The following is a 24,691-nucleotide window of genomic DNA, read 5'->3' as shown; positions in this document are numbered from 1 at the left end:
TGCAATAATACATCTATTTTTTGAGGCATACCGGAATTTAAATGGCAGCATTTCTTCCCCTGAGTGTTTCGACTGCCTTGCAGCCTCGGAGCATTGCACATTCCAGCTGCTCCACTTTTGTTCTGCTGGTTTGGTCCTGCATCACTGGGATGGCTCGTGACCAGAGGCATTATGCCTTGCGCAGTTCCCAATTCCTTCCTGCTTTTGGGAACATCCTGGTTCTCCTAAGTTTCTTTGCAGGGCTAAATATCTCCCCAAAGGAATTCTTCCCTGCAAGCCCACAATCAGTTCTCATCAGCTTTGGCTTCAAACCACACTGACTGCCAAGCTTGCTTCTTGGCATGGAGGTAGGAATTCCACATTTTCTCATTCCCTGGTCAGGTGAGCCAGCCTCTGAGAGAAAAGTAAAACTGTGTTTTCATTCTGGTGCTGTATTGTACTCTGTCTTAACCCAAAACACGTTAGGAATGATGTGAGGGACAAACCAAAATTACTTGGCAAAGGCATTAATGAAATCCGTGCCGTTTGGTGTGTACATTTTCAGCGTCTGAGGGCAGGCCACATGCAAAGTCCAACACTCGTTATTAAATCTTGGGAGCTTGTTCCAGGCCTACCAGTTTATCATAGCCCAAGAATTCGGCTTTGTAAGAGAGCCTGGAGTGGTGAGTGGCCAGTCCTGGAGTCTGCACGGGAGAACACTGCGGTGTTGGGAACACTTGTCATTTGGTTTGTCGGAGACACTTCAACACAGGACATGGAATTCAGAGGGGATCGTGCTCTGTAGCCAAGTGAAACCTTCTTCTTCCTATGCTGACTTAATTAACTGTTGAGGAAAAGAGCCATTTGCTCATTTCTGATAATGCTCAGACCTCACAGTGTGCTGTGCAACACACACACGAAGCAAGTCCTGCCTCCGAAGCCTTTGCAACCTGAACTCCTTAATTTACACATATAAAAGCTATGGCCACTGGGACAGACATCCTCTCCAAGGTATGTTGCCTTTCTGACTTGTTTAGATAGTTGGTAAGGTTCTAGTTCTCTCTCAATTACCAAACCAGGAAAAGTTTTGCTTGTCTACCTCTGCGAATTCTGTGGAAAATTAAGGTGCAAATGTGGTTTAATTGCAGCTCCTCTATGCATTCACAGTCTGGCTGTTGCTAAGACAACATGTGATTGAAAGACATAAGAAGAATAAAAAGGCATCTCTCAAAAAAGTGATATGGAATGGAAACAGTAAAGAAACAACACAAGTTCATCCTAGGGCGGTTCTCTGACCTTCTCTTCAGCAATACAGTTAAGCATTGAGTTTTGTTAAACTAAGGGTAGAACCTGTTGCCAAAATATTCTAAGGACAGTTTTAATAAATATCAGTTGTGCAAACACAAGCACTTGATTTGTGTACACAGGTACCTGCTTCTCTGGGAGGTTCCACGTGTGCTTTGCTTTGGTGCTGGAATGAGAACAGACTTTTGGTATCACATAACAGCACATTGGGTGGGACATGTGTTCATGCTCACAGGAGAGATCTTCCAGCCATTCTGGGAGCAACACAGAGTATCACAAGGACCATACCTGGCTCCTGAAGCAAAGTTTCTGCAGCCAAGAACGTGCCTTTGTTTCCACCAGTTGTTCAGTTCTCACTGGTTGCTGTTTCAAGTAAGTGTATTTGGAAAAAGCAAGTGGATGCCATGTAAGGTAGAAAACAGCAAGTTACATGTATTCAGGAGCAGTAACCACTCTTTGGGACTGCCAGTCTCCTCTGCATTTTTGACCTCAGTTGCTAAGTGACAATGTTTAAGGCAAGATAAGTCACCTGCTATAGAGGCGTTTGCAGCCACAGGCAGGGATAATTATAAAACAGGTGTCAAGTCAGAGCAGTGATAGCATCATGCCCAACAGATTTGTTTTCTTCTCATTACAGAAGGGGACAAACCACATAATCTTCTTTTGGAAATCCTTGGTTTTATGCATAAGGGAACATTAGTTAAACACTGGAGCTATTTCTGTGCTGCCACGTTTTTAATTCTCAGCCTCGATGGCAGTGTGGTGGCACACGGAACACGTTGTGCTCTTCTGGTTCTGTGTGGCCCAGTACCAGGTAAGCATGAAAATTAATAGTGCCTTTTAGCACGGATTTTCAGAGGGACTAAACTGTCACTTCTAAAATTTTGTTGGGGAAAATTATAAAGAAAGGTTTTGTCAACCTAAGCTTAATGGACGCCACTGTGCCAGGCTGAAGGAGCTGCTGCACAAACCTGCTCCGTGCTGTGCTCCTGTTGATCCACAGGCTGGTGCTGAGAGCTCTGGGGGAATAATGGCTCTTTGACCCTGCCTCGAGGTGGGAGCCCTATTTTAATAACTGAAAGGTTGCTGGAACAATGTCATAGGAGGGCCAGGCAGTCCCAAGCTCTGCTGCATATCAGGCTGTGGTGTTTACCAGGAGGAGGGCCTGGCAGTACGAGCAGGATTTGCACTGACTGCTTGTTGGGTTGGGTTTTTTTTTTCCAAACACAGTTCCACTAATTTTCACTCTTCTATTTTGTTTGGCTTTCTCTTTTAAGGAGAGCTGGAATGTACTTGCCAGTTGGCCAGAAATCATTTAAATGACTGGTTCAGTCAGTAGGCTAAATAATCCATTACCTGCACGGGATAAACGGAGTGTAAAAGGTTCTTTAAAATAAAAATCCTGTTTAGATATTTGTGACTGCCAATGGAGAGGAGATTTATGAAACAAATAATATTTTCTCAGCTATCTTAGTGCATTGTTCTTGATTCACTCTGCTTTAGGCCCTCTCCCACTAGGATCTTTATTGCACAACTCCAGGAACATTATTCCTTGAAATTGCTGCTGGCCCAAATCCTTTAGTTATTCCTGTTACTGCAGAAGCATGAGGAGGATCTTCCCACATCATGACATTGCATGTGTTCCAGGCTGGAAATGGGCTATGGGTCATCCAGTTCTCACTGAGCTGCTGCTCCTAAAAACAGCCCCAGAAAGTGGTATACACAGATTATCTTCCCAGCAGAGAAAGGCACAGAACATTTTAAATCCTACGATTTTCGAGTGGATTCACCTTTCCCAGTTCTTACTTAGTACCACATTTTGGATTTCTTTATACCTAAGACTATTTTGCACAGATTTTGAAGAACTACACAGTTATTTTTGAGCAATAGCAGTGGAGATGATGGTGCATCTCATTCAGCTTGTTAGCTGGGTTCAAAGCCAGCTGCCACCACCCATGAAGGGATTGGATTTGAGAGCATTACTCAGGAGCACTTGGAAGATTTGACTCAGCTGTGTCAAATATTTTCTCACCTACAGTTTTTCCAAATTTGGATTGGAGGTGAGGAAATATAAGGAGACTAGAAGCATCCTAAGGAAGGGGGCATCAGTTTGCCAAGGCATTAAAACACCCATGGTAAACTCGGTTAAACAGAGGCCAAATTCTCTCATGCCATAAGCCCACACACCAGCAGGGATGTACAGATGCCACCTCTTCCCTCAGGGCACCTGCTGTGTCTGATGCCACTCAGGGCTGCACAACACAGCAGGAGGAGGGGTTGTGGTATCAGGGGTTCTCATCAGCTCTCAGGGCTGTCACCCACTTGCACAGCAAACCAGAATATTGCTTTTAATGTTCCACTCTATAAATAACAACATTGCTCCCTGGCTTCTGTAAGCAACGTCTCACTAATACAGCAATTTAAGTAATCTCTGAGTACAGACACTCTCACTCCAGTAGTCTCTTTTTTTCTTTCTTAAATGTTTGTTCAAACTGTTCTCAAGTTGCACAAGCCAAATCAGGGTAATTTTCTAAATGACAGCACACTGTAACCTGCAAAGCCTGCCTGTTTCCTTGGCTCACTGCATCCCTCAGATGCACCTCACTGCTGCCACCACTATCCCACACCATGCAAATTCCTACGTGCTGCTCGTGGATGTTGGGCAACCTGGAGAAAAGCTGTGGCTGAAATCTGGCCAAGGTGTTGCTGTTTGCTGGTCACTGTCGTGGCCTTCCAGCATTTGCTGAGGCTTGGCCTCTCTCCTGCTCTCTGCAAAGGTTTGCTTGGGGCAATTTTTAGGTTTGGAAAACTGAGAAGGCAGAAAAGACCCAAGAAGGAACTGAGAGAAGGGTGGCAGAGGAGGACTGGAGGGGTACTGCCCTTCCAGCTGTGCAAGGGCTGGATGAGGGATCCCAGTCCACAGTGCCCCTGGCTGTCCTTTGAGCTCCCTCGGGATGCTCGTTAAGGAGCAGGGATTGACTGGCAAGAGGACCACCAGCAAGGGGATGCAAACAGCTCTCCAAGCCTCACATCACTGTTCCATTACTCCAACACGAGGCACATTTTGATCCTACAGGGAAGCCTTCCCAGTGCCTTTCTAGTGACCAGGGACTGATCAAACACTTCATGTTATCTGGGGCAGAATCTCACAGATGTTTCCTTGCAGGAACCTTGAGCAGAATAGCAAATGTTTCAACATCACATACAAAGCTGGGCCAGAGCCAAGCCTTTATGGTGTTGTTTTGTGTTTGCCTATAGTATTGCATGTGCCTGTCAAATCCGCTTCCTGTCTCGGATATTAGATCTGGGGATGGACAGCTTCCAAATCCTGGCCAGCTCCAAAGTAAGCTGTGCTCCACAAAAATAAAAACAATAGTATCAGAAGAAGTATAAATACTCAGATGAATAACTGTCTCTTTATTATTTCCTGGCTTGCCAGCTTACATGTGTTCCTAGGAGGGGGCAATTTTAAAAGACATAAGCTAAATTCCTGCTGGCCAAAGAGATGAAAGTCTCTGTTGCTCTCACAGCCTTTGTATCTTACATGTCAAAGTGATATCCAACAAAATATGCATTTAAGAACAATCCTCATCCATTTTGATATTCATAGAACGGGCTTTGGATTAGGTTTGTGAGCTTGCCCGCTGTTGGGAATGTTATTTTGCTATCAGAGCATGATTTCAGACAGATGGGAAAAGTGGTGAAGTGTTACCAAATTGCTTGTGAAGGATGTGGGATATCCAGTCTTAGGAGAAAGAATGTGACAGCCAGATGGGGAAGAAAGTCATGTGTGAGAGTGGGGATGCCCATAACAAGCAAGTGGCTGGTGTTTTAAACACCAGGCCTAGACCCAGTGTCTCCTTGGCTTTAGCTTTAACCTTAGTTTTTCAGGAAAAATACTTCCAAATTTGCAACCTGGATTTACTCATTAGGGCTGGTTTAAAAGGAAAAAAAAAATGTTGTAAAATACAGCAGAATAAAAGTATCTGACTAGTTGAACAAAAAGACTAAAAGAATTTAATGTTTCTCATTTCTTAAGTAATTTCTAAATCAAATCTGAATTTTCTGGTCATTTCTATAACACTGAAGTTACAGATTTACACCCCTGAGTTGTCACAAGGACAGTGTTTGTAAGACATGGAATTCAGAAAAAGTGCACACCTAATTTAGAGCAGTTATTGCCTTAATTTTGTTTTCAACAACTGCCTTAAACTATATGAACACTACATTTAAGATATTAATAAGAGAATAAAAACATTAACTGGTGTTCCTTTATGCTATGGTTAACTGGTACTACAATGTTAAACATGCACTGAGATGTCCAGCAGGACACACAGTATTTACAGGCACAATTCCTTTGGATTTTGAGGACTGTCCTTCTAAATCACCCACAAAACTCTGAACTCCACTGATTTTCAGACTGTTTTAGTGATTTGAGCTGGTGGTTACCACCTCTCAGGCTGAGCATGAAGGGGAGGAGGACTCAGAGCACACAGGAAAGCACAGGTGGGATATTTGCCACTGGGCAAGAACCTCCTGTTACCTCTACCTAAAATTATCATAATCTATTAAGATTTTTTTTTCTGATATTGTCAGGCTGTTCAAAACACATTTGTGCCACAATGCTGAAGAATTAAATGGAGCTGAAGCAGCAGAAAAGATGGGAGCTGAAGACAGCGTCAAAGGTGAGATGCCAGACACGGATCCCTCACCTGCTCAGTTTTCTAGCCTGGAGAATTGTTCATTAGTGGCAGATCACGACCCTTCCCCATCAATTCACGTGCAGTTGTTAAAGGGTTCCATTCTCCCATCCCCTGGTCTGATTTATTTATTTCTCTGGGTTAAAAATGCTGTTTAACAGTCTCACACCCCTCTTCCTAGAAAACAGAAATGATTCATTTGAACTGATTTTTTTTTTCCTCCCACCCCTGTGGTTCAGGCTCTTTCATGACCATGAACTGGAGGAGTCAGAGAGGTTTCATCTGTCTGCTTTGTGCTTTGCTTTGTGGTGTCCAACTTAGAAAGATTTTCTATTTCCTGATCATTTTGAATTGCAGGATTTCTGCTTCAATTCCCGATTTGGCTCTGCCCATTATTCTTTTTTTTTTCTGTGTCATTTTATCTTTTCCAAGGCCAACAAAATCCTTCTGGATGACGGCTATTATTTATCCACAGGTATGTTTTTCTTACTATTGTGAAGTTTTTCTTAGTATTGAAGTGAGTAACTTTGCAAACAAGACATTTTTAAAGTACATTGAATGTCCTTCAGGACCAATGTTAGGGTGGATTAGCAAGGACACGAGACTTCAAATGTTTTGTTCATGGACTGTAGACAATTCATTGACTTGAAAATGAGAACTAAATTGAGTAAAAAGAAAAAATATTTATTCATCCTAAAGTTTCACTGGCTTTCAGAGCAAGATTTGCTTCCAGAGCTTCAAACCATTAAGAATGCCTGTTGGAACCATCCCCTATACTTAAAAAGTCTGCAGATTCCTCTGAGAATAATTATAGCTCAAAATTCCAGCTAATTTGGTTTCTTTACCCACACCTCTAGATAACAGTAGCTGTCAAATACTATCACAGTTTGGATTTTTTCCCTGGACCACTAAATTACATTGTGCCATCAGTGCAGAAGAACCGTTTGTTCTGCCAAATACTGTTGGGGTTGATGGTGGCTGGCTCTGTGCACTTTGATCTCATCCAGTTGCTGCTTTGTTACTGCTCAGGTCAATCCTGAAGGTAAAATTCCATTCACGCGGAGAGGGATTTTTCCCCCCCTAATTGTGATGCATGTTTGAAGTTAAATTAATGTTCAATGTATTTTGTCTTACCTTTTTTTATAAATCCAAAGTTTACTTTTTTGCTTTAGGAAATACAACCTCAGCATCCAAACTTTGTTTGGAAGGTGCAGCCTGGGATAGTGGAAGGTGTCCCTGCCCATGGCAGGAGGTTTAGAACTAGATGGTCTTTAAGGTCCCTTCCAACCCAAACCCTTCCACGATTCCCCCTTCCTTCATGGAGGACTGGTCCAATTCTAAATAATTCCTCCATGAGTATTTCAGACACATGGTCTCCTTTCTGGCAGCCTCCCCTACACTAAATTCTCTCTGGTGCCTGGAACAGCTGCTTATTCCTCCAGCTTGGGCCTTTGAGATGTAAATAGTGTAATCCGACTTCAAGAGGCAAGGAAATATTAGCAGAATTTAATGTAAATATTGTATAAATCATCCCAAAATAGCACGGCCACGGGATCAGCCAAAGACACTAACTGAAAGTTAAACAGACTAAGTAAATATAGACTAACTATATTCCCCTCCTGGAATTGCCTCTGGAATGGATCCAGACAGGAAATAGGTTAAAATGCAGTCTTGTGGCAGCGATATTAAAAAGCCATTGGCCCGTTTGGTGACATTTATAATGAATTTTATGTACTCCATACAGTTTAATACATGCCGAGTTAAATATTATCAAATCTATAAAAAGATTATGGAAAAAATGTCTGGTTTCATATGGGTGGACACTGCCTGGAACTCTCTCTGTGGGTTTTGTGTAAGAGAAGTGTCTGAGAGAGAACATGAAAGAGAAAAATAAAAATCCCCGCACTGTAGTTTTGGAAAACTATTACTTGTCCATCCAGAGCCCAGAAATAATCATGTATCAAGGCAACAGAATTTCCAAGACACAAATGACAATGGGGACTAAGGACTGACATGTACTAATTCCATCCCTTACACATGCAAAGGGAGAAATATCAATTTCATTGTCTGGTGTGACTTTGTGCAGCTTCTGGGGTGGTGCAGTGGAAGTACAAAAGGACCCTTTTCCTGTATGGATGCTTTTCCAGCAGGTCCCTAATCCTGCTGTAGCAAACATGACAAATAGGAGCTTTGTGCATAGGTGTTAGAAGACAAAAGGTACTCTGACTCACCTAGAACAGTCTTGGAATATACGTGCTTGTCTTGATGTCCAAAAGACTATTTTCCAAGGAACTACTTTGTCCAAATTGTCCACATGACAAACAGGAGGGGATTTCCTGCCTCCTGCTCTCACACTGTTCCCAGACACAGCAGGAGGTGTCTGTGATCCCTCCACACCCAGCATGGCTCAGCAACCCTGCAGATTCAAACCAGAAGCTGCAGGTAAAGTCCAGCACACCCAGAGGGAACCCAAATGGGTCTGGCCTAACACAACTGTAATGGTGGAAAAGGCCTTTCCTGCAGTGAAGAAAACATCACAGGCAGGTTTTTGCCTGACTGAGCACCAACTCCACTTTAACAAGCAAACCAGCAGATCACCCTTGTCCTCCCCCTCAAGTCTGCCACGAAGTTCACACAAACTGCTGCCCAGACCATCAGCCCCCAGAGCTTGCTGGCCATGGCAGAGGCACTTCCTCACTCACCTGCTGCCTCTGTCAGCTTCCACAGGACCATCCTCAGGTAACAGCAGCTCCAAGGAGGAAATAAGATCTCCTGAAGGAGTGTATCCACTTGTGATTAATCATCAACCTCCTCTTATAAGTGCTGGGCCCACAGCTGCAGTGATTTAAGCTCTAAGACCTACAAAACAACCTCGAGAGGCACTCCCTGGCTCTTGTGCTGCTCTGTGACCCTGCTGTACCTCCTGTGGTTGCTCAGAAGGCACCTGAGGAGTGGGAAGACAGCTGGGAACCTGGAGTTTGGGAGTCCCCAGGTTTCAATTCTTTATTTCAACACTAAGTTGACCTCTGGCAGCTCCCTGAGCCCTGTTCTGCTTTGGAAGGGTTGGTCCAGGGCTCTCCACAGAGTGGAGGACCCAAGGTCCAGCAGTTTACAAACATCTGCAGGTGCACCCTGCCCAGAGTAGGAGTGTTTCTATTTTAAGTTGCTTAAGTGGTGCCAGAATACACTTCAAGTGCAGTCACCTAAATCCAGAGGTCAACCTCTGGTGTCTGGAACAGTTTCCTGTAAATAACTGCTGCTCTGTCACATGGAAGGGCCTGTGGAGCTGTTTGTGTCAGTGCTGGTGGAACACAGCTAGTAAAGACAGGGATGTCTTCAGCACCCTGCTCACCTCTGGCCACGCAGGGATTAGCAGTGGGCAGCAGCTGCAGAGACCAAATTCCAGCTCTGCTGCTCGACATGGGCTTATTTCTTATTTTGGTAACTAGCCCACATATCAATTTCTACATCTTTGCTACTTCTAAGGCAGTTTTGGGATCTCCCTTTTCGTAAATTGCTTCCAGGTCTCACACCAAGATGCTTCAGGGCAAAATTGTCCAGCACCTGGAACTAGGAAAGTAAATCCAGGTGGTGGAAGCGGGTCTTGAAGGAACTAAAATTCTACTCTTTAGGGGTCAAGAGACATTGTGAACTTAATGGGAATGATCCCAGTGCAAGCCCTGTGAAACAAAGAATCATTTAATTGGTAAAGACAGCTCACAAATCACTGTCTTGTGTAGGTCCAAAGCTTGTGCTCTAGAGAATAGACCTTTTATCAAAACAGGAGATAATAATGTACATCAGGAACAGCAGGAAATTTTATTACAGATCTGAAAAAAAAAAATTGACTTTTATTTTGTATTTCTGAAACAGAGAAAGGATCAAACTGTTTTATTATTAGGCGTTGAATTATTTATTTTACTCTGCTTAAGCAAACTTAAGCTGGTTTTCAGTTTTTGATTTCCCAGAAAATTGTCCCATTTGCTTTTCAGGTATTTCATAACAGATTTCCTCATTATGAGGTATTTCTTCTTAAAAATGGCTTCTATTAAGTGCCTTCCAAATTAAATCCAGTAGAATTATATGCCTTGAGACACAGTAAAATGGAAGAATATCAGCCATCTAAATTGAACTTCTCTGCTATCATTATGTGAATAACATTAGAATTTAGCCTCATGCCACAAAGCCAAAGTTACTTTTTATGTAAAAATCTGGCAAAACACTACATTTCAAAATTAGAATTGATTTATCTGAAGAGTATTCCTACAGGACGGGCATTGAAGACTTGATTTCAGAGCACAGAAATTAGAACATGTTGCCATTTGCTTCAGTGCTCAGTAATGAAAACAACTTCATCAACATATCTCCCACAGCAGTTTTTGGTGGGATATGCTTTATCCCAAGTGTCCAGAATAACCACAGGCACAACTCATTTAGATACAAATCTCTTAAAACTATGCTCAAGTGGACCAGGGAACCAGAACAGCAAGGGAGAAATAAATACAGGAAGTAATGAAGTTCTGGTGGGTTTGTTTCATTTAGTTTTTAAAGTTACATTCTAAGAATCAAATAGGGCCAGAATAGAATGAAATCTCTTTCTTCTCCCTTCTGCATCAAGCTTTCCATGAAGTCTTTAATCAGGAAGACCAATTCCTAAGCCAGATGTGTATCCCACTGCAGGAACTCCAGTAAAACCAACACCAGTTCTCCAGAGATCCCCTCTGACACAAGGAAAGATACAATCCATCCCAGCCCAGCTTGACTTCACCTGCAAAGCAGCCAACTGTGTGCTGGGGGGGATTTTTCCCCACTGACACTGGTGGGGAGCCAAGGAATGTTTCCAAAGGCTGACGCTGGAACCACGGGACAGGGACTTGGTCGCTCCGTTCCCAGCGCTGCTGTGACACAAACTGGGACAAGTCACTTCCCGAGGTGTCCCAGCCAAACCAGTGCCCATGAGCAAACTGTGGCTGGCTTGCACAGACACACTGTGCATCCCCAGCTGCTGCTGAATCCAACAAATGCAGTGAATCAGTCAGTTCTCTAGAACTACCCCCAGCTGCTCAGTGGAAGCTGTTCCTCTCTTAGGCCTGGTTTGGGATGTGAGTGCTGGGAAGAGGAATGTGGACGGAGGAATGACGGAGTGCACGAACTCTTGGAGCACTCAGTGTTCTCAGAAATGTAAATAACACCACAAAACACCACATGGGATATGTAAGCTTCTTTAATAATAATAAATTTATGAAGTGGCAGGAAGCCACCACTTTGTAAACCGATTTTACTCAATCACAGTCCCTCTATTGTTTTCCTCATTTAACGTGAATACATTCTGTAATTTGTATGTGAAACAACTACACAGAGATATGTTCTGAACCCCTCTTGCTGATTTCACCGGTCAGAAAAACATTAAACATGCGGAAACAGCACCTTATTAAAACTATAGGCCTTTTCTCATTACATCTCCTTTTCCTAAGCTAAAATGTCTCTGAATAAGCCAAGTCTACAGAGTTTTTTCACTTTGTCCCGTGTTCTGAGATGTAGAGGGGCCTGCAGAGACGTCTGATAAAACCTCACATATAATAAGTAATTCAGAAGGCTTTGTAAGCAATAGCTGCAGTTGCTTCTTCAGACTAGAGAGAGCTTCTCATGCATTAATGCACTTAGTTAGGTTTTGTGAGGAGCTCAGAGGAGGACATGCCCTCTTCCTGATACAGTTAGTTGAGCCTGGACTCTGCACCACTGATATTGTTCAGCAACTGTGTGCACCAATAATTTAAAAAAAAAAAAACAATACATCAGGCTGTTCTTATCAGAAACAAATAATAAATCTTATCATGATAGTAAAAAAAAAAAAAAATGGCAATTTCTGATGTGTGACATTTTCATTGCTTGAGAATGAATCAGTGCAAAGTGAGGTAACCCACACCCCCATCCCTCGGGGCTGGGGCGCGTTAAACCAGGCGCCGTCTCTTGGAATCCCTCTCCATGTCTTCAGTGGGAGAGTCTCCATTGCACCCAAGAGGAGACACCAAGTTTAGCAAAGGGTCTTCAGATGCCCCTCCAAACAGGGACAGCAACAAAGCCACGCCATAGCCAGTAGCTCGTTCACCCTAGAACAGAACCAGAACCACCTCAGTTCGCAGCTCAGATTGTATGAACTGAATTTAGCTTTAATTTACCCCCTCCCTCAGTCAGAGCAATGATGGTGAAGAGCCACAGCCAACACTGAGGGTCCCTGGCAGGCCTTGTGCTGCTGTATCCTCACTGCTACTGGAATCTGTCCTGGCTGGATTAACCCAACACATCAGCTGATTCACATGAGAACAGAGCTCACACTGACTCTGTTTTTACACCAGCATTGTTCAGGGCAGGGAATCTTCCACCCAGCCTGAGCATGGATTTGGAGCTGAAGCTGAATAAACTGGGTTTAAAAAAAAAAGGAGGTAGGGGGAGTAAATTGGCTTGGTTTTTAGGAAAAAAAAAGAATATACACAAGCTCCATCAAAAGGAGGAAGGGAAACCCCCAAGAGGGACCATGTTTTCTCTGCTGCAGGTCAGCAGGCAGGATGATCCACTCTGGTCAATCATCTTAAAACAACATGGGTGAAAATGGAAAGCTGGGATTACTGCCATGAACAGAAAGCAGGCAAGTTGTCAAAGCCTACAATGATAAAGATGTTGCTGATTAAAGTGTCTGTTAGAATATTTTTAGAACCAAAATGAAAAATACAAACAGATGAAACTACCAAACCAAAGAAATTCGCAACAGAGACGACGAGTCAGCTTTTCCCAAGAACTCTTCTCCTCCTGTTTCTGTCCCTCTGAACTGGACGGACACAACTCAGAGCCCCTGCAGGTGTCTTTACCCACCACATGAACATACTCACTGCGTGCACGGGCGCAGCAATGTCTATATGGACCCAGACCCCAGGCCAGTCGAAGCCGATGTGGGAAGCAATGAAGAGCCCGGCACAGGAGCTTGGAGTATTGTCTCTGTCCTGCAGGAACAGTACACATACAGTTGGTCTTGTAAGAAAAGAAAATGGCAATGGTTTATTCTGCCTACAGAAAAGGCAGTTATGCAAATCTTGTTCAAACTTAATCAAAGGCCCTAAATCAAACCATCTATGCTGTAAATCCTTTGACTCTGCCCCCGGTAGCAGTCCCTGCTCAATTCCTGCTCTGCCCACACTCCTTCCTGCAGTGTTTTTGGAACTTAACTGCACATTGTAACTCTCAAATGCAGCAAGAGCAGCTGCAGCAATTCCTGAGGTCTCTGTCCTCAATTTCCTGGTTTCTGCATTCCCAGTTACAGCCTCTGCTGGTTATGCATGATCTGAGGAATACATGTCTTAACTTCCTAAACAGTCTCCATCCAGGAATGGATTCATTTAGGGCCATATTTAACAGGCAAGCAGCACAGAGATACCTTTGCAGCAGACCACCCCATTTAAAACTGACACTGAATGTCACTGCAGACACATACGAACTGCAAAGACCCAGGGAAAAGGCCCTGAAGTCCAGAACAATAGGGCCACTTCTGAAAGATTAGAACCCCCAGGAAGAGCTTCCAGCCAGCTACCAGCAGGCCAGCACACTGCCCAGGAAACACACATTTTTAGGTAATAAAGAAATTTAAAAGAAAAAAAATAATTCTTACTGCCACAGAGTTCTTCATATCAGCTACAGCAGAGGTAAATTCACTGAAGTGCAGCTCAGGGCAATACACCAGAGGATGGACCAAGTCTCCACAGTTTCTGCCAGCTTTAACACAAGCCTTTTCCCATTCTTCATTATTGGTAAGGACAGCAGCATGGTACTTTCCTGTAGCAATTCCCTAGTGAGACAAGAGACAAAATCAGGAAGAAGTCACCTTAACTGTGCCGGGCAGGATAATTCTGTACTGTTCTCCCTCACCATCAAGAGCTGCTTTCCATCTAACAAAACCACCAAGAAAAAATGGCTCAGAACTACTCCACAATAAATTAATGCTACAAAGACATTGTAGCTCCTGCTGAATCTTTTAAATTTTCTGAAAATCCATTCTGTGGTGAAACAGTCTTCATTTGTATGTCCTGTTGAAATTGCTGTCCCAAAAACATATTTATTTGTAATTACTGAGTAAGCAAACTCTATCACTTTGCAGTTATTCATCCTTAGAAATAAAATTAAATAAGAAACAAATTATAAATAAAAAATCTAAAATGCACACACAGAGGATACCCCAGCAATGTGTGTCCATCACAGTCTGAATGTAACACTGGATTCATTGGAAAGGTTGCTTCCTTCCTAACACACAAAACCCAGAAGCCACCCACAAACCACTTTTCCAGCAGGACAACGATGGGAACGGATTCAATTCAAAGGATTGATGTTTACACCAGTATATGCAACATTCTTGCTTCTAAAATTTGCCACCATTTCTCCTCCTGATATGAACACCAGTTCATTCTCTAGAAAATTACACCACATGAATAACTGCTCCCTGCCCACCAGCCATTCCAGATCAGTACCTGAGCTCCAGTAAGAGTGGCCATGTCCAGGATGATGTCAGCTCCAAGATCTTTGCATGCATAAGCTACTCCATCAGCCAGTATCAGTCTGCCTTCTGCATCAGTGTTATTGATTTCCACAGTTCTAGGAGCAAGAGAGAGGGCATTTAAGACAAGAGTGCTTCAGGCTGGGAGTTAAGACTCACCTGCCTGGACTAGAACACTGGAGGAGAGCAGAGTCAAACACAATGTGCTTTCTTATTTGACCCTGACAGTCTGTACAGCTGCTTATTCCCCAGCTCCAAGCATCCAGAGCACACATGGAAAAGGGATATGACAGTACTGTCCTCATGGCAGGGTCTACTTGTTGGGCCTGTGTGATGCTCAGCATGTTGAACTGGGATTCTACAAATTACTGCCACAGAGGTCACATACTCTGCTTAAAAGAGATTCTGATCCAATGGTAACCTCTGTGACTGAGACAATATGGATTACAGATGGATACAGAACACTGGCTGTACTACAAAAACACACCTAAATTTGAGTGACCTAAGGAAATCAGCTCATGAGACATATTTTGCTATGTATTTACACACCCAACAGAAAACTGTAAGCACACTTAAAACTCACTACTATGGCTGTCTGAAACACTATCATCAATATTTAGGGAAGCTGATTAGGGGCAGGTTCACCATTTACATGGCTCTCAGGTAAACAGAACCAAAAATCATGTTTGCTCTCAGTTTTCTGGGAAAAGGACAAACACAATCTTACTTTCCAGAGTAAAGAACATGAATGTCATCAGGTCTTGTTGCCCGTGGTCCGACTGCGTTCTCGGCCAGACAAAAAACAGCATGAAGATTGTCTTTAAAACCCTGTAAAAACCACAGGAGAGAAATGGCTTTTGAGTCACATCAAGCTAATTTATTTGGACTGAAATCAATGTGAGATTATGACTTCTTGACAATAATGCCACTAATTTCATGGGAAATCTGTGTTTCTTGGAGGGTGAAGTGGGTGTTTGTCGGGTTTTTTTCATGTATCATTCCTGCTGGGAGGCACACAGCATCTTCAACCTGTTTTTTTTCCCCTTAGCCTGCCTTCTTCTGGTGTATCTCATACTGGTTTGCTTTGGTTTAAAATCAATTATGGATGATATTTTAAAATGAATGATGATTTTGTTACTTATGCAGTAGTTGTATTGTGTGGAGGGATCCTGGAACAGACAGGGAGACAGCAGCCTTTAACAAATAAAAACACAGTTCCTCCTCAACTGGGACAGTTAGTCCTAATAACATTAGACCCTAAGGGAAACCAGGGCCAGTTTTACTGATACTTCCAGTATCAGTTGCCCTTTCCTGAATCTCGTTCTGCCTGTAGCTCTCCAAAAGCAGGATTCACTGTGTTAACATGCAGGATCAAGAAAGAATTCAAAAATTTGAGTGTTTTTCTCTTCTCCATTGTGTTAGAAAGCTCACAATAGATGAAATGCATGTTTCTAGGAAAAAAAAAAAATCACTTGCTGAATTTTGCTATCCAAAGCCTTTTAAAACCACATTGTGAAACTGTTGAGCAGCATGCAGGCAGGTATTTTCTGAGGATGGATAATAACCTCTGCCCCTCTTCCCACTGAGCTTTCTATCCAACACTCATTTCCCAATTCACTCTGTAACAAAGCATAGCTCATTTAAACCTCTTCCAGCTTTTATCCTTAAAATCATTTAAAAAACCCAGTTTTGAAACAGTAACAAGAACAAATACTTCCCACTGCCTATCTGAACACGTTTTCTGCAGGGATGACATGAACAAGTCTTCTTACATGAAGTTGTAAAATTAAGCACTGAGGTAATTCTTTTGTTTTTACACATAAAGGCACAGACTCTCCAGGCTCAGTTGGCCCAAACATATCAGTGCCTGTTTATTCACTGTTACAGGAATTGTATATGAAATGACAGATCACCTGCATTCACATCTGCTGTGACTGTGAATGGGCTTCTGTCAGTGCAGATAATCACACACAAAACTGCTCTGGAAACAAGGACTGAATCACTGAAAGAACAACATCCATGGCTTTCCCAGACTCTCCCAAAGCTCTGTGTAAGTTCCAGCTCATGTCCCTTGCAAACCTGTAATTTAACTTTCTGAAGGACTTAATTGTGGCAAGGTAGTCGTTCTGCCTAAGATGCAGCTCACACATCTGGTTTCAATTTTAATTCTCTGCAGATAACTGCGAAGTTTACAATCTTTCCACATCAAACATGCTGCCAGGGCCAAGGCACAGAGCTAAACTATTGGGAAATGGGAATTTGGCACTGATCAGCCCCTGGATGAAGCTTCCATCAGATCTATGCATTAATCTGCAGCAGTAAATATTCTTTGAACTTTGGATACTCCTTGGAGGCAAGAGCTGCTCTGTCAGCAAGACTCAGTCATTGGATTTGTGGAGAGGGCAGAGTTTTATTGGCAGCAGCCACTTTTCCCCAGTTCATATTGTTAAAGTGCAATATGCATTTTTTAAATTCTTCATATTTCAATACCTGGCTTCTTCTCAGCTCCCCCACTACTTTCTGACCACAGAAGCAAACCAACAAGCAGCTCCTGGTGAGACCAGAGCTGCCATTTCCCCAGCAGGTTAATATTAGACCTGGCACAGGATTTGGAACATGGAAAGACTTCAGATCCCAGAGTTGCTCATCCCCTTCTTTGCTAAGGTGACGACAGCTGCCCCAAATCCCACAGCTTAAACAAAATCAGCACTGGATAACTCAAGTAAAGATCTGATTCAAGGAACTAGAAACCACTCAGTCCACAGAACCAACTCTGAAATTCAAGAGAGATTCTTGAAAAAAAAAAAAATCAGCACTCAAGGAATTTCTCACAATTCTCAAGATCCCAGTAAAGATGTGAAATATTTTCCTGAAATAGCAGAGAGCAGGGTGGCTCCAGCTCACTCACAGCAGTGTCAGGTCAGACCTTCAGGATTAGACCGGCCTCCATATCTGGGAATACATCCAAAAGCCAGACTGCTCCTTGGCAATGCTGGGATACATGATATCAATTAACACATTTTACTTACTTGCTTTACAGTGGCTTTGAAGGCACCCAAAATAGCAGCTGCTCCACCACAGTCTCGTTTCATTCCAGGCATAGTAGTCTGTTTAGACAGAACCATAGAATATTTTTTTCTCTTCAAAAGAGAATTTCACAGTAATGCCTGCTAGAACTAGTGTTTCTGATGCTTCTGTGACTCTGGTTTTGACAGTGCTCAGCTGCAGCAGAAACAAGGAACATGTGCATCTATTTATTGGTGGATCTGGCCTTAGAACTGAAAAATACTAAACCTCTGCTGCTAATTTGTTAGAAAAGTAAAATCAAAAGGGTTGTTTACAAGTTTCACACTGAGGATAACTCCAGTGGGTTTTGGTTTAATCTCTGAAATCAGAAATTAAACATCTTTGTTTCTAGCTTTCTCCTAGCAGTGGGCAACATTTAAAGGGCAAAATATCAGGTTGCTATTTAATTGCTCTGTAAAGTGTTCCTTGGTCTTCACCCCTAATAGTTTGTGTCCATATTCATGACAGTAGATCAAGCCTTTACTCAAAAAAATGCCCTTTGGTTTCCTACAGACATGAACTGAATTATTTTCATCAGAAAACAACACTAAAATAAAGGCAGGAGCAGAACAAGTGTTTCTGTACCTTTCCCTTAATGCTGAGTCCTCCAGTGTCATACACAATACCTTTGCCCACCCAAGCAATGGTCTGTGTTGCACCATCTGGAGTGTGACTGAGAACTGCCAGGGCTGGAGGATGCAGAGCTGCTTTGCCAACTCCATAGATACCTGGAAAACAGAGAATTAAACCATTGGTGGGGAAGAAAGACTGTGGGGAGCACCTGTGGCTATTTTCTGTAAAACATCCTGGAATATTATGGGCGATAAAACTGTTTAAAAAAATGAGCAAATAAAATATTACAGCAGAGATGGCAAAACATTCCAATGAAATGCTAGGAAAAAAGTGGAATATTCAACAAGATATACCTCCAAAGCCTCTCTCTTTCAGCTCCTCATCTCGGATAATGGTAGGAGTAATCCCAAGATCCTTGCCAACTTTTTTGATTTCCTTAATCATTGAAAGAGAAAGGACATTGTCAGTCAGTCATCAGGACACATCTGTGCCTTTCCACAAGTATGGGTACCCAGTTAAAGGGTTTGTGTGATTTTTGCATGCATACACATACAAACATTCACGATTTTGGGAGTGGTGTAGTTTTTCCAATGGCCTAATTCCACTGAGACATCCTTGCCTTACTATGGCATGAAATACAAATTTGACCTTTAAGCTCTGCCAGTAAAAGAAATCTTCAGAGGTAAAGGCCAACTGTTCACTCTGTTGGATCATGATGCAATAGGACAGGAATAATTTCATTCTCAACAGCTTTACGGATCCTTATGATAAAGCTCATTTGGAAATATGTCAACTGTCCCATAATTTCAGAAACTTATCACCATTAGGCTTAAGAAGCCAGTGTATAACCAAACCAAGAACTCCTGTCTTCTGCCTCCCAGTGTGCTGTCCAAGCTGTACACTCTGCCTCCTTCCAACTTTGCAAAGTTCTACAAAATGTTAAAGGCCAAAGAAACAGCCTCAGCATCTCTGGTTTGATGTGCTTCCCACTGCTGACATACAGGTTTTGCTAGGAGACAGTTACAGTAGGTTTAGATTACTGTAGTCTAGACTTACAATTAGTAACTCTTACTCATCAGGTGCATTACCCACCTCCAGGAAGTTATCTGTGTTCATCTCATTGCAGGGGGTGTCCACGATCCGAGCAGCCAGCCTGACTCCCTCTGTAGCACTTGCCAGGCACTACAGAAAGAAGGGAGGACACCTGAGGAGGGGCCTTGGCTTGGCTGGGTTTTGGCACAGCTTTGCATTCAGCCCTGTGCAGCCAACACCAGATGTGTGGTTCCTCTGGAGCACGTTAATGCTTAACTGCAAGCACCAAAGGCACTGCAGAGTATTAAATGATGTTAACCAAGCTAACCATTACTTTTTGTATGAGTCAAACTTTTCCATGTGCTCTAATTTCTAAGCCACTGTGTTCCTTCGAAGCCCCAGTGAACTGATATAGCAAAATTAGTAGACTTCTCCACCATCAGAGGAATACCAGGAAGGCAATGTGAGGTGGAGGAAAGAGAGATAAGAGGAAGATAATTCAGGAAGTCACAATGAGCTTATGGGCTGCTCAGGTTGGAAACCTGCAGAGATTGTGTAATCTACAACACGGGAAACTGCAGAGTTTGTACATGGCAGGTAGAGTGGCGGAGGGCAATAGAGATGACTAAAGCAACACATTCGATATGGCAGGCCCATGGGGAGTGTGGAATATTTTATATTTGTGTTAAACATGTCTGTATCTGTTTCCTCATGCCTGTGGCAAAATGGTCTGACCTTCACCTGGACTGAGTAAAAACTTATCTGGGCAAGAGTGGATAGAATCAAAATGATCAATGGTGAGCATGCCAAAGCTGTTTCCTTCAAGAAGGTTCCTTCTGGAAAAAAAAAGGCAATGGGGATACAAGACACTAACCTTCAGCTTTTAACCCCCATGAATCAACAACTTGAAGCTGTAAGACTAGGGGGAAGGAAACTCTGTGCAAGCTCTGCAGGAGCCACACTACACTGAAGACCACACACAGCAGATGGGCAAGTCAGGATGGGTTTCACAGGAATCTGAGGTGTTGCACAGTCACTCGTGCTGAGGTACCTGAAGTTTGTCTTGGCCAGACCAGCCTAAGGACTCCACACATTTTGTATCTCAGCAGACTCATAAACCTTGGCTTGCTTTGGAATGGTGCCCGATTCCCTACCATTACTTTTGATTGCTTCACTTTCCCTAAAGGGATAAGGACCTCCTCAGGAGCCAAGCTTGGTCTGGAGTGATTCCCCCTTAAGGCCATGCAGGTAAATGGAGGTGATCTGACCCAAAGGCCAAGCCCCAGGGGAACAGCAGGACTTACAGAAATGACCTGTGCCTGTGTTTGTGTTTCCAGGATACTCCAGAGAACCCGGATAATGGCAGCCTTTAATAAGTGCCTTGTAAAACTATGACAATCCCTGCTAGTCCTCACCATAAAATCTCCTGGACAATGCAATAGGTGTAAAATACAAGTGTCAAGGGAGAGGTTTAGATAAAAACATCCTACCACATGCCTCTTCCGTGTTCTGCCCTGGTGCTGGTTGAATTTAGGGGGTGCAAACTCAGTCTGGAGGAAGCCAGACATAGTTTTGGCATTGACATCAAGGGGAAGAACAGGAGGTAGAAATAACTGCAGCTTCGAGTTAAAAATAACCCAAGTGGTTTGGAATCTACCTATCTGAAGGAACTATTTTTGACACCAGTGAACTGCTTTTTCTGATTTGGGGCATGAAAAAATTGTGTGACCAACAGTTGTACTCATAGCACGCCTGCCTCTGCCACTTCCCTGAAAAATGGTCTGGCACCATTTGCTGGGGCCAAATCAGTTCACAGAGTAAGGATCAAGTACAGAGGAAAAGATACTGAAAAAAAAAGTACCCTAAAGCTGCAATTCCGTGAATTTCAGATGCAGCAACACCATATCCTTTGTCAAATCCACTGCCTAAACTTTTATGGGATTTGTACAGCCTCACTGAACAGCTAAGGCAGCATCCATCTGTACTGAAGCACAGAACCTGGAGCACTGAACAGGGAACTCCCTAACAGCTTAACAGCAAACCTTGGAATAGCTTTTAAGTTTATGGATCTTGAAGAGGAACAAAGAAAGCGAGAAGCCCAGGCACAGAAGGCAACGTAATATTAAAGGCTAAAAATACACTATTTGCACCTATGATATACATACTTCCTTGTGCTATTTGTTTGGTGTTTTCCACTTCTGAAATCTAAATTCCAAATAATATCTTCAGCCTTTGGTGCACTAATATTTCAATCCTGCTACAAGTAATAGTTCAGTATTTGGCCTCACAGGTGCTGCGAATGGATCCATTTCAAGGAACTCTGACCTAGGATAATTTATGATTTTAGATGCAATACCCATTCCATATGTAGCTCGAGGCAGATGTATTTGTGCACGCAACAAACGGAAGGAAAAAAAACCATTTCAGGGAATAATGGGAAAAAATGACAGAAAACCCCCCAAAACTCTTACTTTAAGTGTTGCCACTTCTATTGGTCCGTTGTTCTGTCCAACCAGGAAGAACTCCACTGTGACAGTTTTCTTCTCCGTGCGTCTGGACGCGCTGGAGCGGTGTGTGAACAGCGGGAAAGCCCTGGCCAAGGCACAGGCAGAAGCGAAGACTTCAGACCTCTCACAGACCATCTGAAACACCAGCCAGCAGGGAAACACGTCAGACAACACCAGGGGACGTGGGAGACGGCATTTAAAAGGATCTGTTACCTGGGGTATTATTGCTGAAGAGGGGAAAAACGGAGGTGGGTGGGAAATAACCTACCTCTGAGTCAAGACGTGCTCATTCGTCATGTTTTGCATGGATGAACAGAGCCACACTGAACTGGTTCATTCCCATATGGAAATGAATTACACTGTTGGACTGTGTGGGAATTAGTACAGCCTTATAAGGGAGCTGGACTGTTTTAATTACACTACTGCAATTAACACAGGCTAGCTAACAGATCAAGACAAAAAAAAAGGCATGGGAACCACCAATATGTGCTCAAAACAAATGAAACAAAGATAAATTTTATGAGAATGTGGCTAATATTAACCCAAAAGCTTTTTAACAGGGAGAATATTTTTCTGAAGTTCATTACAGAAATTACCAATGGAAAGCAGTTTTAGCTAAACATTTTCAAATTAACACCAAGGGTAAAAATTAAGTAGAGTAATTACTCTTGCAAATAAGTTTTTCAAGTGAAGAGTATAATTAAATTTTTTTACTGGCACGGATTGCATGAGTCTGACAACCTACAGATCTGATATAATTTGGAGAAGCCATAGAAACAATCAATTCATCAGGCTCATACAGAAGATGACCAAAGCAGTCTAAGAGCTTGTCCTGCAAAGGACTCACACTGGAGCATTAGTTTGCATCAGGACTTTTAAAACTCACTGAACAACACAAACAAGGCACCTTTCACGGGTTATGTGATACACTCATTGTACCCTGCATGAACCCTACATCAGTCTCCCAAAGCATTGTGCTAACATCATGAATTCCAGTTTGGAAAAAGCCACCAATGGTTCCCTTTGCATGGGCATTCCTAGTTGAAGATGTTCATACATACCCAACCTTAATTCCCTCCAACTGCTTGAGCATGCCCAAGCTACTGCAGTCAGGTCTTGCTTAGGTGTCAGTGCAAAACCACTTGTGTCAGTGTAATTACATCGGCAAAACGTGTCCACCTCCAGTCTCCTTGGAGACAGCTGAAACCCGGGGAAAGTCGAGAAAACACTCAACCAGACATTTCACAGGGGACATTTTAACAGCCACTTACAACGATGCATCTGTTGACACCTCCCGGCAGGCAGTTTCTGACCAGGCGGGTGATGAACTGCGCCGCAGACGGGCTGTTGTGCCGGCTCACCCTGGACGGCAGCGCGGCCACCGTGGCGTAGTTCAGGTAGAGAGGGCAGCTGTCCGTGGGGTTTGGGTTCAGGGTGCTCAGAGCAGACTGCCATATCTGGGGGGAGGGGTGAAAGAAGAATTTAAAGACAAAGAACGGTGTCAGACTTTTCTCTCCATCTCGTTCCCACTATAGGCACTCTTTTAATGACAAGGATTTCAGGTGCTGGAAACAAAGAAGCTGTGAGTGCACTTTTAAGTGCAACACCCTCTGAAGTGAAAAGAAACAGGAAATTTGACAAACCTGTTTATTAACCAGAAAATACAAACGTACTTTCCACTACAAGCATCTCTTCTAAGCCATATGAACCACAATTTAAAACCACACTATTTAGTGCAAAGGCTGCTTCAGAGCTTCAAGTTGAGACAGTTTTCCTACTGATAAATAGAAGGACTGATTTACCAGCCCTGAACTACTGTTTCACATAGCAATTTAATTAAAACCAAACTAACCTGATAAAGGTAAATATTCTTATAAGAGACTGGGAAGAGCCTTGCAAAATAAAAAAAACCCTTGCCAAACACCCAGCGACCTAAGAGCCGCAATGCCAAACGTTCATCATTTCACCACAAGCCATCACCACCACCTCAACAAACAGACCCGCAGTGGCTGAGGAGGGAGGGGGCTCTTAACGCCAACTGTGTCCCCTCGCAGGGGGCAACGCGCCTTCCCCCGCCGCGATGGGCACAGGGGATGCGGGACCGGCTGCCCCGGTCGCAGCAACAGGCTCGGGCCGGACCCGCCGAGGATTCCCGGGGCTCCAGGCCGGGTCCCCAGGAATGCGGGCACCGCAGCAGCCGCGGGCCGGGATCCGCCGCCGCCCCACGCGGCCGCCGGGGCCGGGCGGACACGCGGCGCGGGGCCCGCGGGCGGTGCCGGGGCTCTGAGGGCTCTGAGGGGACGCGACCCCGCGGCGCGGCCTCACCTCCTCGGTGACCCGCGGCTGCAGCTTCCCCCGCAGCTGCGCCCAGGGCAGGCGGTGCAGGTTGTGCAGCTGCCCCAGCACGAGCAGCGGGCGGCTCTGCGGGTCCGCCTCGCCCGCGCTGGCCTGGAACTGCAGCTGCACGTTCGCCATCTTCCTGCCCGGCCCGGCCGCTCCGCCCCGCCCGGGCCCGGCTCCGCGGGGCGGGGACGCGCCGGGTCACGGGAGCGCCGGGACACGGCCCCGGGACAGCGGGCACGGACCGTGCCTTGTGGTCACCTGAAATGGTTGGGTTTAAACGTAATACGGGTTTTATTATATATTTTTTTTTTTTTTAATATTTGCCAAGCGCCTCCTGTTAATGTTTGGTCAGTAGGCAATTATCATAGGAGACCCATCGGGTTCATCCCATCCAGCTGCTGGCCCTGCACCGACACCCCAAAAATCCCACCCTGTGCCTGAGAGTGTTGTTCAGGCGCTCCCTGAACTTCGGTGCCGTGGCCACTTCCCTGGGGAACCTGATACTCGTTGATCTGCATCCAGGAAAGCCGGGAAGGTCCGAGCAACAGAAAGGGAGGAAAAGTGAAACCTGATGCATGTAATAGAAATACATCTAAAAAGAGAAAAAAAAAACCCAACAAACAAACAAAACAGAAAACAAAACCCAA

At 43.9% G+C, this 24,691-nt stretch overlaps 1 protein-coding gene across 1 annotated transcript; it reads right to left on the bottom strand.

Annotated features, from left to right (window-relative positions):
- Positions 1-11,190: 11,190 nt before the first annotated feature.
- On the bottom strand, positions 11,191-24,204 carry NPEPL1 (aminopeptidase like 1). The gene is made up of 12 exons (XM_027645875.1): positions 24,027-24,204; positions 22,973-23,158; positions 21,666-21,836; positions 19,255-19,344; positions 18,516-18,597; positions 18,175-18,317; positions 17,553-17,630; positions 15,251-15,351; positions 14,498-14,621; positions 13,645-13,821; positions 12,872-12,982; positions 11,191-12,094 (listed from the first exon to the last, which is right to left on the bottom strand). Exons 1-12 carry the CDS (start codon positions 24,174-24,176, stop codon positions 11,936-11,938), a joined length of 1,572 nt encoding a protein of 523 aa, XP_027501676.1. The 5' UTR covers positions 24,177-24,204; the 3' UTR covers positions 11,191-11,935.
- Positions 24,205-24,691: the final 487 nt, after the last annotated feature.

This window comes from Corapipo altera, unplaced genomic scaffold (genome assembly GCF_003945725.1).
Source record: "Corapipo altera isolate COAL_440 unplaced genomic scaffold, ASM394572v1 64, whole genome shotgun sequence".
Classification (NCBI taxonomy): Eukaryota; Metazoa; Chordata; class Aves; order Passeriformes; family Pipridae; genus Corapipo; species Corapipo altera.
The sequence above is the reverse complement of the archived record's forward strand: the minus strand, read 5'-3'. Positions and strand labels throughout refer to the sequence as shown.

Coding starts and splice junctions, on each gene's coding strand:
- NPEPL1 (XM_027645875.1), bottom strand. CDS start 24,176: ATGGCGAACGTGCAGCTGCAGTTCCAGGCCAGCGCGGGCGAGGCGGAC. Junction 15,352..17,552: donor TCAAAGCCACTGTAAAGCAA/GTAAGTAAAATG, acceptor TGGTTTTTACAG/GGTTTTAAAGACAATCTTCA. Junction 12,095..12,871: donor TTGCTGCGCCCGTGCACGCA/GTGAGTATGTTC, acceptor GTTCTGTTCTAG/GGTGAACGAGCTACTGGCTA.